At 35.6% G+C, this 14,766-nt stretch overlaps 1 protein-coding gene across 5 annotated transcripts in view; it reads left to right on the top strand.

Moving 5' to 3' along the window:
• Positions 1–14,766, top strand: part of Vps13B (vacuolar protein sorting 13B) — a 90,833-nt gene that overhangs the window by 23,909 nt on the left and 52,158 nt on the right. For all 5 annotated transcript variants that reach the window (XM_089731731.1, XM_089731708.1, XM_089731723.1 and 2 more), the window contains exons 19-35: positions 162–235; positions 826–948; positions 4,602–4,801; positions 5,586–5,683; positions 6,008–6,279; positions 6,674–6,747; positions 7,508–7,529; positions 7,914–8,036; positions 8,815–8,939; positions 9,455–9,558; positions 10,351–10,537; positions 11,437–11,553; positions 12,072–12,135; positions 12,480–12,625; positions 12,922–13,033; positions 13,748–13,794; positions 14,572–14,701. In XM_089731731.1, coding sequence (XP_089587857.1) covers positions 162–235; positions 826–948; positions 4,602–4,801; positions 5,586–5,683; positions 6,008–6,279; positions 6,674–6,747; positions 7,508–7,529; positions 7,914–8,036; positions 8,815–8,939; positions 9,455–9,558; positions 10,351–10,537; positions 11,437–11,553; positions 12,072–12,135; positions 12,480–12,625; positions 12,922–13,033; positions 13,748–13,794; positions 14,572–14,701 — 2,018 coding nt within the window. The remainder of the gene's footprint in view (positions 1–161; positions 236–825; positions 949–4,601; positions 4,802–5,585; positions 5,684–6,007; positions 6,280–6,673; positions 6,748–7,507; positions 7,530–7,913; positions 8,037–8,814; positions 8,940–9,454; positions 9,559–10,350; positions 10,538–11,436; positions 11,554–12,071; positions 12,136–12,479; positions 12,626–12,921; positions 13,034–13,747; positions 13,795–14,571; positions 14,702–14,766) is intronic.

Genomic DNA, 14,766 nt, shown 5'->3' on the forward strand with positions numbered 1-14,766 from the left:
CGCGACCCGTGTTGCCGTGGTAAGAATTCAAAAACTAACGGATTGGTTTCGAACAATCTTTATAATAAAGGTTTTGTGACAACACCTATGAAATATTGTTTTTATTTTTATTGAATATAAATTATCTATAGCCAATATCTGAGCTGATGTTTTGTCGTTAGATACGCCATCGCACTCAAACTTATCAAAGAGCTCGTCCACGCAGTACTATTGGAAGCGTCGTGCAACACCACCGGTATGTATGTTTAACATTATTTTTTTATTAGCTTGACCTGTAACTATATTATATATTTATGTAACGGAATATTTCAAAGTAATTTTTACAAAATGAATGAAAAACGAATTCCAAACTGTATCAAGGGCTGATGACTTTACTATGGATCTATTACTTAGATCTACTACTTTATTTAATTACCTAATCAAGATTTAAAAAAAATATTTTTTGTTTGTTTGCTAGTAGAGAGTATCTTTTTAGTTTTTAAAATAGATATTTATTTAAAGTTAAGACTACTGATTTGAAAGAAATATACAGTTGACATTAAGCGCAGATTTCCTCTCTGTTGTAATACTCGACATTAAACTGATATAGATATAGGGTGGTTTGTATCTATGACTGGAGAGCAATATTAATTTTGTTAAGACTAAATTAGTATACTTTTCGTTTTAATCAAACCTCTTATATTAGCAACTTCTTAACATATACATTACGTAAAATTCAGAAAACGTCAATCATGATTTTTAATGCTGTCGTAGTAGACAACACTAGCTTGGTGTTGCTTCACCAAACTGGTCAGTACACTTAGAAATGTACTTCTTTTCTTCTAGTCCTCAAGCGGTCGTGGAGTCAGCCGCTCCGGGTCTGGTGCTGAATTGGTTCACGTCCGCCCTCGCAGTATCGGATCGAGCAGCGAACCTAGCGAGAAGAAAGAGAAACAGCCTCCGTCTCCGGTGAGAACTAAATATATTCCGTCTAAACTCTTTTCCCGATGAGGAAACCATACCTTATAATTGTGATAAAAGACAAGAATTGAAAGTTTTTGAAGTTATACTTCTTTATGCGCGTTATGAAACATTGATGAGAGTTAAATTTTACGTCGCGCGCGCACCGTGACACAAAATTAACAGAATGAAGTTGCCCACTAAATCGCTCATTACAATACGACCGACGTAACTTGGCGAGTCTGAATATAGCCGCAGGTGAACATTCGCGTATGTACACTCGTAAAAAAATGTGTTATTAGAGCATTTCTCAAAATAAATGCACCACCAATAAAATAATGTACTAAAATAAAAATGTTAAACTAAAGCATTTTTTTTGTTTTCATTTGTAGATAGGTGTCTATAGATTTTGAATATGAGGTTTGTTCTGAGGTTTAATATGTAATAAAGTAGAGAAATGTGTAGAAATATACCAAGGGCGGAGAAATATTCTTATTTTGTTACCGTCTATCAATTACGTTAATTAAAACACCAAATCAATTTCGTCAACTTTTATGCATTTCAATAGGGTGACATAACCATCATTTTACGTGTCTATAAAAAACTGTTAACATTTACAGCAAAATGTTACTTATATAAGTTGTAATATATCCTTTACGTTACCATTTGCCCACAACTTTGTTTTAAAATCACAGTAAAGAAGTTTTGATGTTGTTTTATTTTTAAATACGTTCACAAATGAAACAACAATACACTTCTTTTGCTTTTTTTAAAAAAAATGCAGGTTTTAACATAATAAATAAAAAATTTGAAAAGAAATACGTGTCCGCTTTTATGGGACAGTAACAAAAATGGAATACTGGTAACAAACTAGGATTTTATAAGGCTAGTTTTCGAAGTAGTTCAAATTATAATAAACTTTGACCCGTGTTAAAAATAATTATAATTAAATTTATATATGTAGATTTATAGCATGTACTGCTGTCAAAGGACATTTAAACATTTTTCGTTTAAAAAATACCCTATTCAAATATTTAGGAACATTTACGAGTAGGTAACAAAAATATCGTTTCAGTTCTTTTTTAATCATAATGAAAAGGAGGCCTAACGGTTTCTAATGCAGTAAAAACCTTTAATAGCAATAATCACATTCACCGGCTGGATAGTGATCGTATAAATCATAATCACATCTTTGGCACCAGAAAAATGGACAACGTAATAATATTTTTATTTCTACAGCGTTCATACTTGATACAAAATGTAGCGGATTATTAGACGAATCTGGAATAACATATCGGTGCCTTGATAAAATGTGTCGAAGAAAAAGGCCATGATAGGCCAAGGTGTAAACACAGGCACGCCACTTTTGTCTTTGTTTATTTTTTTCGTCTTCTGACATCTCATTTACTGATTTATATAAATATTTAGATTTTATCCTTTCTATGTTTCGTATTCGCTGCTCCTCCATCTTTTGTGGATTTTCTTTAAGTCTTTCGCGGTAGCGCCTCATTTTTTCAGCAGAGGTTAGAGTCGAACCCGTCGCTTGCGACGAAGAGCTCGACGAGCGAATTAACCCAATAGACACAGTCCACTGAGTTTCTCGCCGGATTTTCTCAGTGGGTCGCGTTTCCGATCCGTTGGTAGGTTCTGCGAAGCACTGCTCTTGCTAGGGTCAGTGTTAGCAACTCTCCGGTTGAGCCCCGTGAGCTCACCTACAAACGTTAGGGTGAAGCTGAAATAGCCTCTCAAGGCTATCAGCATAGGTAGGAAAAAAAAAGTGTTAGTGTAAAAGAACCCTTTTTTTACGTTACCCAGAACAACAGATATTTTGAAATTTAGCCCACCACATCAGAAGGAATATCATGCAGTAGTTCTCTCTTTACTATGATCGCACTTTTAGATTAAAACAAGCAGATATTTAAAAGCCGCATTTGTTTTTAAATAAACTAATTAAACTGATAGAAAAATACTAACAAAAAACTCCCAATCTATTTCATAGTACAAATCTGTAATAGTACAACAAAAAAACAAAGAAATTGACGCCGTTGTAATTGCAATAATTATTATAAAATTATTTTAAACTAGCGACTCGCCCTCGCTTCGCTTCGGAAACATTAAAACACACATGAAACCAAAAAAAAAAAATCAAAAAAAAAATAATAAAAAATAGCCTATGTTCATCAGGGACAATGTCGGCTTCTAATGGAAAAAGAATTTTTCAAATCGGTCCAGTAGTTTCGGAGCCTATTCGAAACAAACAAACAAACAAATCTTTCCTCTTTATAATATTAGTATAGACAGAAAGTTAAATAATAATAATAATATATTATATATACTCAGCCTAATGATTTCCTATTTTGTTACTCTCTTTTCCATTTATACGTTACCACACAAAAGTAACAAAAAAATAAGTAACAAATCAAGAACAACATGTCATTTTATTTTTAAACACATGCAACTCACACGATTACTCTTATTTCGATTTGATTAACGAAATCAAGAATGGGAGCTTTAATAGTAGGTTAAGTGAAATAACAATAAAATCTGCACTTATCTATGTTTTATGAGTAACAAAGGTGGAATTTTTTTCTGACCGCTAGCTTAAATATTGACTTTTACCGTTCGTACCGGCACCAGAAAGAACTAGTCGAAATTAAAACAAGACGGATGCCAAGCCGGCTAATGCTACCATTATTCTAAAATATAATTGCATTAATCGATTCTCATATTTCTTCAGAATTATGGTAACAAAAACTGGAATTTCTAGGTGGAACTTTTTACGGGACAAGTTAAAATCATTAATTAGAAATTTAATTATAAAGTAATGCTAAAAAGGATGTTTTAGGATGAATTGTGACTTATGGCTATAAATAAATAATATTTTTTATTTATACAATGCCCATGTCCATTCAACTAAAGATCGATGGTTTGGTAAGATATTGAGATTAGGACACTGCACTTTTCATACAACTGGTTGAAGCTGATTTATGATATATATTTTTAATGAAAAAATCTCATTGTATTTATATCTGTTTTTTTTTTTCTTTTCTAATAAGTAGAGTAGTTATACTGCTTACACAATTTATAAAAAGTAGTAATGAACTAATATATTAGCCGGAACAAAATATTAAAAAAATGGGACAGAGGCTAAAGTCTATTGTGCAATAATTTTGAGAAATGCTCATTAGCATTCATTTTTTAACGTTAAATATTTATTATTAATTCTTTAATATTTAAAAAAAAAGAAATAAATTTAATAAAAATAAAGTATAACTTCTTATGCGCGTACATAAGTACACGCACCCTTTTTTTCGAGTTTATTCGTTAATAATCGATATGATTAAAAGCCCTCCACACATCGTATAAATTGGTAATAAAATTGAATTTATAAGTGACAAAAAAGCGTTACATTTTCCATTCAAACAGACCATCATATATAACACTAAAATATCAAATTTGTATTCTATTCAATTGTCACGTTCCATTTATGTCTATTTTAGGATAACGCTTACATGACTTTTTTAAACAATAAATTGAGTTTAGTCATTAATGTACGAATATTTAAAGTAATAAATATGAAAATATAATAACTTCCTCTTAATTTCTTAACGAATAATGTTGGTATAAATAAAACTTTGTACAATCATTTCATCGATTACCAGACTAGACCGCCCGTAGACTGGTTGAACGGTGAACGTCTCCTGGCCATCCATGACCGACTCCGCGGCATGCTGGTCAACGTGGAAGTAGGTCTGATGCTGATCTACGTGACCACCAGTACCGTCTCGGCCACCGACTGCTTCACCGTTCGTGACGCAATGGAACGTCACGCTAGTATGGCTCAACCTGTTCTAGCTATCAGGTATTGATTAATTTAAAACGATATTTAAAAAGAAATAACTTAAAACACCTTAATATATAAATCGCTCTCGCGGGTGTTTCGTGTTTGCTTCAGTATAGAATCAGAACTTTGGATATTGGCGGTGCCTTTTTTATTTGTCACTAGTGACCGGCCCTCGCTTCGCTTCGGAAACATTAAATTTTATTGTTGATAACTGAGTCCCGCGATGTCACCCGCTTTTATTGTCGTACTGCGGGACAAGGATAGGGCTAGGGCTAGTCTAAAAAAGTAGCCTATCCTTTCCTTATATCATCAGCTACCAGCTATCAGTGAAAGTTTCGTCAAAATCGGTCCAGCCGTTCTAGAGATTAGTCGGAACAAACAGATAGACAGACAAAAATTGTAACAAATGTTATTTTGGTGTATATATGTCACGGTAAATGTACACTCTTGGGAAATTTACACTTTTACTATTCAACTATTCAAAGTATTTTCTTTTTTTATTACTTAGATGGGTGGACGAGCCACATCCCATCTGGTGTTAAGTGGTTACTGGAGCCCATAGACATCTACAACGTAAATGCGCCACCCACCCTGAGATATAAGTTCTAAGATCTCAAGTATAGTTACAACGGCTGCCCCACCCTTCAATACAAATTTATATTCAATACTATTTTCTTATTAAAACATGCATCGCGAGCCTCATGGAATGAGCCTGCAGCTCGCGGGCCGTTGTCTGGACAGCCCTAGTTTAGATAAAACAAATAAAGGATAGAACTGTTTTAAAATTGAATCTCGTTCGTAGTGCCGGACGATTCTTGATATACTCGAGTCTAAACACGAAGCAGCTGTGGCACGAGATACGACATGACGGACCGACGTTCGTTGCGCCCAGAACGGAGCGTAAGTACCGGACTACATCGCAGTCTACCAAAAACAATTCAACCTTCATCATACACGACATTAACTAAACACATTTAAGATCCAATGCTAATCGTAATAGTAAATTAGGTAATTTTCAATAACATCACTGTAATGAAACTTTTTCCTACCAATACGCACTAGAAATAAAAAATGCTACTAAAAGTACTAATACTTCCAGTACTAAAAAGAAGTGGAAAGGTTTTGTACTGTCTACAAAACAGTATCACAGAAAACGGTCTTCTAACCACTGTGGCGTTGAAAACGATTCTCGGTATCAACCTGATTGTCATTATACCTCAACAGAAAAAGATCTGAACTCGTTTCCATGGAAGCTGCGTCTGTCCGACGTCTCCTGCTACACTCTAGAAGTTAAAGCTTCAAGCTCGAACAAGGACAAGGCCCATCGATCGCAGCTGAAGTCGCAGGTGTACGCCACGCCGAGGACGGTGTTGGAAATGGTCACGACTACGATCACGCTCTCAGTAGTCACGAAGTCGTTGCAGCAAAAAGCAGCTGCTTCTACTTCTACTAAGAAAGACCATAAGAAGCATCCGGAAGCTAGTGCTGAAGAGGAAGTGAGTTTTATTGTTATCACTATTATTTTTTCATTATATATTTTTTTGTCCTCTCTAAAAATTCGAGGTTATATTTCTACTAATTTGTCAAAATGTATATTTTAAAATAGTTATATACTAAAAAAAGAATCGTTTTAATAGTAAGACGAATTAAAATTTAAAAACAATCAAATTTTTTATCTTAGTGATCGTAGTTAGTATAATAGACCGAAGTAATAAAATTATTGTTTAGTCATCGGTCTTGGATGCGTGTGCATATTTCCGAGTTATTCGGACTTCTTGAATCTAGTGAAAATTACATGAAAGGTTCCGTTACATAGATATTTTATATAACATACATATTTTATACACAGGATAATAAAGCCGTGTTTAATAACCAATATAATTGTTACAGACAGTCAAATACTTCATGACTGGAATGGATTTTAAACCATCCACATTGAAAGAATTTGTGCGAGGACCTACCAGGTATATACATATTTACTTTTATATAGAACCCGGTGCTACACTGATAATAGTATTTTAACTCTTCGGGTTCAGTGGAATCTTTGATATGTCAACCTTTTATTAATTACAAGCGGCCCGCTCATTCATTTTTTTCAGAAAAGATTATAGCCTATGTCACTCGGGAATAGTGTGGCTTCTAAACAGTGAAAGAATTTTTCAAATCGGTTTTGTAGTTCGGAGCCTATTCAATACAAACAAACAAACAAATTTTTCCTCTTTATAATATTAGTATAGACTAGTGGTCGCCCAGTAGTTGAAATTCGACCATAATTAATAGACGTTATAAATTTGAATATTATTATGGTTCTATTGTCAAATACTATACTTCTATAATCACGCCTTTCGCCAAGACTCCACTATAGACGAATAATATTAAAGACAAACAATATTAATCTATTCTCAATTTGACCACAGACTTTAAACAATAATAAAAGTTTGACAATAAACAAAAAGTATATATGTGTGTCAAATACGTGGTAGTGTGTGTAATGTTTTTTTTTGTTGATGTAATGTATTTTTTTGCATAATTAACAAAAAATATTAACATTCTGCACTTCTCTGTGTTCTCTATAATTGTAGGAAATTTCATACTCCTCCGTCCGCGCAATTTTCGTAAAAAGGGATACAAAGTTTTTGCTTCACGTATTAATATATAGATGTATACTAAAAATTTCATTGAATATAAAATTCCAATACCACACTAATAGTAATATTGTTTCAGACGTAAGAAGACCAATCAAGAGGTGAGTTTCAATGTACAATATCAAACAAAAAAAATACAATGTAACGAATACGAAAAAATAATGCTTTAGTCAATTTTTGATAGTTAAATACGTGTTTATGTTTTTTAAACTAAACTGGGAAAAAATCAAACACGGTTATCCGGTCCCAAATTAGGATTCCCTGTATTAAGGGTACTAGAATCCGACATACATACTTATATAAGTTTAAATATGTACATATATAGATAATAAACACCCAAACGAATAGAATTCAAACCTGTTGATCACACAATGCTTGCCCGACGTAGGAATCGAACCCACGATCCTTGGCGCAACAGCCAGGAGTGTTAAATACTGCACCACCTAGTCAGTCAAGTTTATTATTAACGTAATGTTTGTATACAGCAAGCGGAGCAGTCTCCGGAGAGGACGGCGCCTCCGAACTTAACGAGCGGGCCGGTCGTGTCCCTCGGAGTGCATCTACACGCGGACACCCCGCCCATCATCATCAGGCTCGATCACGATCAGGTGGAGCACACCGTTCTGTTAAATCCTTTTAGTATAGAACTCACCGTGGCCTAAACGATTAGACGGTCGTATCGAGTGATGCGACTGTGCCGTTGTTCAATACCTCAGAAAGGTATCAATTTCGAAGTGAAACTTCTTTAGGCGCGTTGAAAGTCAAATTTAAGAGCTTGTCCAGAAGGAGCGAATTCGCCGCGATTCACTCGTGCGTGTCACGCGCCCTTTCTGGACCAGGCCTTACACGCGACAGATTCGTGAGCTTCGTCTAACCTTGTACTAAATTTAAAAAAAAGATACCGGTCACCTTGAGATTTACCTAATATTAACCTAAATCTACTAATTATTACAATGAAATGCTTCCAATGTTTCTCGTGCTGTTTCATTCTGAGCTAGCTGTGTCCGCGACTTTGTCCGCGTGGAATTTAATAAAACATTACTTTATTTTATAATTATTTTAGATTGTTTTCTAAAATAGATGTACCCTAGGTTACTCCTTATTACTTCAGGTATCTTCCAGTGAAAGTCCCGTCAAAATAAGCTCAACCGTTCCAGTCCAGAAATTAGCCGGAACAAACATATAGACAGACAGAGAAACAAAAATTGTAAAAAAATGCTATTTTTGTTATATGTACCGTACATACATACATTCATGTAGTAATTTTAATATTATGAACAGACACTTCAATTTTGTTTATTTGTATAGATATACATACATCGATATACAGCAAAGGTTTCGTTCGATTTAACTATGATTAAAAACACGCTATTAATTTTAAATCAGGTACATACAATATCGGCGACGCTGCACAACTTCAAGCACATTTTGAATCTGATGCGGCGAAGTTCAGATATCGGACCGAGACAGTCTTTCACGCCACCAGACGGTTCTCACAAATCGTTGATAAGGTAAACTGAAATGAATTAGTTCGGATAAATGGGACGCGAGACTAGAATAACAAATGTCTTGAGATGAGCGAAGCGCTCGGTGGAAGATCTTGCCTTTGTGATATACCTCTAAACTGTCGTTCTATATATGATCACGTCATTGGTCCAGTTAGCCAGTCACATTGTTTTCTGTACCATCGAGTTTAGTTTCGATAACCACGTTTTGACGATCACCCTTTGTCTATTCGACATGATTGCCAAAAATCTATGCTTAAGGACATTGGATATAAAAGCAGAAAATTACGATGTTGCACGTGTAATGAGTTACTGTCACGGCTCTGACCTGTGTGGTTCTACCTAATAAAAGAAAACAGATATTTTTTAATATGAATACCAAACAGTCTATCGTTAAAACGTGTTTGGAATCTGAAAATACGTATAAAGATATAAATGATGGGTAGACGATGATAAGTCAGTTCCCCCTTGACATGAAGATGACGGATGATGAAACAACTACTGGTTGTTATTGTTTTTAGATCCATGTCAGAAATAGAAGAAGGACGGAGCCCTTCAGACGAAACTACAAGCGAGAATAGATCAGACCTTATTCCAATATTCGAATCGCATTCAGCACAAGACCGTAAGTACAAAAACTATGAAAATCGTTTTTTATTTATTATTAAATTATATATTGCAAGATATCTTTACGTTTATTTAACACAGTTATTATTTGCGTAATTACTGGTGGTGGGACCTCTTGTGAGTCCGCGCGGGTAGGTACCATTTTACCAGCATTTAAAACGCATTTGCATTTTACTAGTGGTAAGACGTATTTTGAGTTTGCCCGGTTAAATACAACCACCCTGCCAATTTCTGCCGTGAAGCAGTAATGCGTTTCGGTTTGAAGGGCGGGGCAGCCATTGTAACCATACTTGAGACCTTACAACTTATATCTCAAAGTGCGTGGCGCATTTACTTTGTAGATGTCTATGGGCTCCAGTAACTACCTCACACCATGTGGGCTGTGAGCTCGTCCACCCATTTTAGCAAAAAAAAAAGTTAGGATAAAATAATTAGTAAGTAAGTTTTAAAGTTCCAAAATAATTTGTAATTTTCGTTGTTTTATTTGGTCATGGAATACATCCTACATTAATATTAGCTTGTCGTTGTCCTATCTGTTTCCATCACAAAATAATCTTTTACAATTTGAAGGGTAATAATGATTTTAATTTCAATAAATCTGAGATTTCGATTAAGTGGCTGGATGTTAGAATTCGACGTTCGTCTATACAATTACGGGAATATTAGTAATTTTCTGACTGCAACTTACGTAAATAAGATCGAAATAATACTTTGGACCGTTTGAGATATGTGAAGACATTTCTCAAAGTATAAAGTATACAGACGCTTTGCATAAACTTTTTTTTTTCAGTTACATCGAAACTGAAGACGTTCTTCTGGTTCCAGTGGGTTGTAAGTCGAGCGACCCTTGTAATAGCTGCCAATCATGCCAAATTAGCATTCGACATCGACGATATTATATCGACCATTGACATGCAGTCCCATTACAATCAATTACGGATCAAATTGGCCTCAGCCTCAGTGAGGCAATATGAACGGTACGTATTCGTCTTTTTATCTTTTTCTTGTTTACATAAATCTAAAGAAAATACAGTTGTTAACAATAACAATTGTAACATCAACAAATACTTGGCTAGCTTAGATCGATGTTATTGTAAAATGACTTATACAATTTAAATAATATATATCCATTGAAGTTTTGGTGTAAAATTTGTGTCGCACTCTTGAGTGCTGACGTCATTATACAAAAAATGATTTGTCCTTCCGGTATGCAATTAAAAGTACTTTAAAAATATTTCTTTCATTGATATCCATCTATCCTTCGTCTGCTATTTTATTCTTACTTAATTTAGGTTTTATTTGGTTACATTATATTATTTAATTTAATATAAAAAACACAACAACATATTTCATCATCATCATCATCATCATCATCATCATCATCAACAGCCCACAGTCGTCCACTGCTGAACATAGGCCTCTCCCAATCTACATATTTACATTTTTGTTAATATTGCATCATAAACCTTATTGGCTTATTGAACTCGAACGACATCGCCAATTTCATTTGACAAGAAGTAAGACTTGAATAAAAAACAAAATAAAAGTTATTATAAAAAAATATGTTTTTTTTATTGCTTAGATGGGTGGAAGAGCTCACAGCCCACCTGCTGTTAAGTGGTCACTGAAGCCCATAGACATCTACAACGTAAATGCGTCACCCACCTTGAGATAAAGTTCTAAGATCTCAGTATAGTTACAACGGCTGCCCTGCCCTTCAAGCCGAAACGCATTACTGCTTCACGGCAGAAATAGGCGGGGTGGTGGTACCTACCCGCGCGGAGACACAAGAGGTCCTACCACCAGTAAAAATTATTATATTTGAATTAAATACATAATCATTTTGTTTATTAAATTGAACTATTTTTTTATATAGAGTGGGTAGTGACGAGTGGACAGCCGGCGTTCTGGGAGGCAGGGTGCTCGAAGCCCGCGAACCAAGCAATGCCAAAGAGGACAATCATTTCCTATCGATAACGGTCACACAAGCGCAGTAAGTAAAAAAATCTGTTGATCAGCCAGCCGCGTAGATGTTCATCTTGGAATAAGCAAATAAATATAGGAACCTACGTATACGATCGAGTATTTGTAAATATTCATTAGTATGTGGCGACTCAGTTATCCGCCACTACATTGAAATATACCACTACTTGGGCAACCGCCTTACAATTTCGACAAAATCGCTGTCGCTTGTGATTTTAGTCCATCATCCGCTATTGTTGTTAAAGCACTTTCGGAGATACTTTGGTAGTGCATCGGCAATGCTGTCTGCGCTGTGCGCTATTGTTCACTTACCTTTCTATTGAGTTACTTAAGTGCTAATCTACTTATATTGTACCTTAATCTTACCTTATATACAATATACGTTAAGTAAACGACACAACAATAAACATTCTCTCTGTGTTACCTATCCTTTATGTCAGTGCCTAGACATTCTAGTTAATTCAAGCAGCTTAACTACTACTGCTCCTACAAGTATTATACATGTTTTGACTGATGATTCCTTTGCAGAATATCAAATCTACCTTCCAGCTGGAGAGAAGAACTTCATCCGAAATTACTTGAAAACAAAACAGTTAGTAGTGTTTTTTTTTACTCTGTGAGTTAGTATGGCATTTTATATTTAATCACTAAAAAATAGTTATTTAACAATCAATAATATATATGTACTACCCGTACTCGCCCGCTTCGCTGGGCATTTAAAATTAACATTATTATTTATTGTCATTATAATTAAAGAGCCTAACACTCATATAAATATTAGCCTAATCATTAAGTACATGTGTTTTCTACGTGGATACCAAGTTTCAAGTCAATCGCATGCATGGTTCAGTAGTTATAACGGAACATCCGTAAAAACACTGTAGATTTATATATTAGTATGTATACTGTAGAAATTAATGTTGTTGTGTTGTCCAGAGCACGGACACAATGTGGGAACTATACGCGACCCTAGCGCCTTTAGAAGTGGTTCTGCAGCCGACCGTCGTGGATCACATCATAGCCCTCGTGCACGAGATGGCGTCTCGATCGTTCTGTCCCCAACAGAATCAACCCGAGGCCAGGTTCGCATACTATTTACTGTGCTCTTTTTCGTATACGGCATTTGACATTTTTGGAGAATTAAATATATTTTGATAAAAATGGAACTTAGGAAATATTACTCTACCCACCATATGTAAAAAGGTTTTTTTAAGCTTTACAAATCGGTGTAGATTAATTAATGTTTCTTAAAAAGTTTTGAATCATTTTCTACGAAACTCATACGCACGCGAGTATTTTATATAGAATGGCAATATCCCTGGTGAAGTACGGCCGGTATTCACTAGTAATAAAAATATATTGTTTCTTATTTTAACAGCGCTCCTACCGTGTGGCAGTGGCCGTTCTGCTACATAACCGCTGGTGGATTGAGGCTTTTGCTGACTTGTGACGAAGAAGACACGGGACTCGATGACACGTTTATGTTTGTTGTGAGTGTAAATATATATATAATAAATAATTTCCTGGAACCGTTCTCGTCGAATCCGTCGCTTGCGATGAAGGGGTCGACGAGTGAACTAACCCACAGACCCAGCCCTCTGAGATTCTGGCCGGATCTTCGGAAAGGAATTTTATGATTGGGTCGATGTTAAATATGATCCAAACAAATAGTGAAGAATAGAATCGTAATATTGATGATAGCGTTTAATCAATAATATAAAAAAAAGCATTTAAAATGCATTTGCATTTTACTAGTGGTAAGACGTATTTTGAGTTTGCCCGGTTAAATACAACCACCCTAACTATTTCTGCCGTGAAGCAGTAATGCGTTTCGATTTGAAGGGTGGGGCAGCCGTTGTAACTATACTGAGACCTTAGAACTCATATCTCAAGGTGGGTGGCGCATTTACGTTGTAGATGTCTATGGGCTCTGGTAACCAATTTACACCAGGTGGGCCGTGAGCTCGTCCACCCACATGAGCAATAAATAAAAAAAGACGACTTATACGATAGCTGGGTTATTAACGAATATTCTTGTTAGATTCATTAAATTTTAATGATGTTTGCATACGAACTCTTTTAAAGACTAACATATAATCCATTTGAATTATTTTCATTTATTAAAATAAACTACACAGTCTGACTCTGTGTAACTGTTTTACACCGTTTTTAAATTTTTATCATCATTTACATTTTACTTTCAGATCGGAAAGATTTCGGTCAATCCACATCCCGAGAATCCTATTTGCAGGTATTGTCATGTATAACAAACACTATTTGATAACTATAAGTTGAAATATAAATGATCGCTACACATTTACACCTTAGTGTTGTGTGTTAATGTGTGTGTTAATGTTTCAAATAAACTGTGCCACTCCCGATCAGTAACCGGCTGAACTTTGTACATTATGGATTATGGACCTGTTTGTATGGCCTTATAAGTAGCTGCAAGCTTCATCGACCTGCAATTGAGTGCTTACCTATGTAATTGCTAAAATTATTCTAATAACGATGACATTTTTTTTGTTGCTCAGATGGGTGGACGAGCTCACAGCCCACCTGGTGTTAAGTGGTTACCGGAGCCCATAGACATATACAACGTAAATGCCGCCACCCACCTCGAGACATGAGTTGTAAGGTCTCAGTTTTAACAGTACATCGGCTGCTCCGACCTTCAAACCGAAACGAATTACTACTTCTCGGCAGAAATAGGCAGGGTGTTGGTACCTGTGCGGACTTACAATAATTTTGCGGATTTGATTTTTATTACACGATGTTATTTCCTCACCGTGGAAATCAATCGTGAACATTTGCTAAGTACGTATTTAATTGGAAAAAATTGGTTCCTGTTGGCGAGATTCGAACACCGATACATCGCTGCATACGAATGCATCCGACGTCTTATCTTTTAGGCCACGTTTTGCTGTTACGTTACGTTACGCTAGTTTTTAGTTCCATAGTTTTGTTTATAAATTCTCGATATACATTTGCACAAAGGTGTGTTAGTAAGTAAACGGTGTATGAGCAGGCGCGCGGTCAACTCGACCTCGGACTCCGGTTGGGCGAACAACAGCGAGTACGAAGGTCGGCAGTACGAGGTCATAATCAAGAATGTCGCCATAAGATCGGCGCAGTTCAGGCAAATTGTCAACCAAGAGGTAAGGAAACCTCCTAAATGCGCCTTCGGCTTACTAGTCCGGAGAGAGCTTTCTTATGTCATGAT

This window comes from Bombyx mandarina, chromosome 01, assembly GCF_030267445.1.
Source record: "Bombyx mandarina strain Sakado chromosome 01, ASM3026744v2".
NCBI classification, from domain to species: domain Eukaryota; kingdom Metazoa; phylum Arthropoda; class Insecta; order Lepidoptera; family Bombycidae; genus Bombyx; species Bombyx mandarina.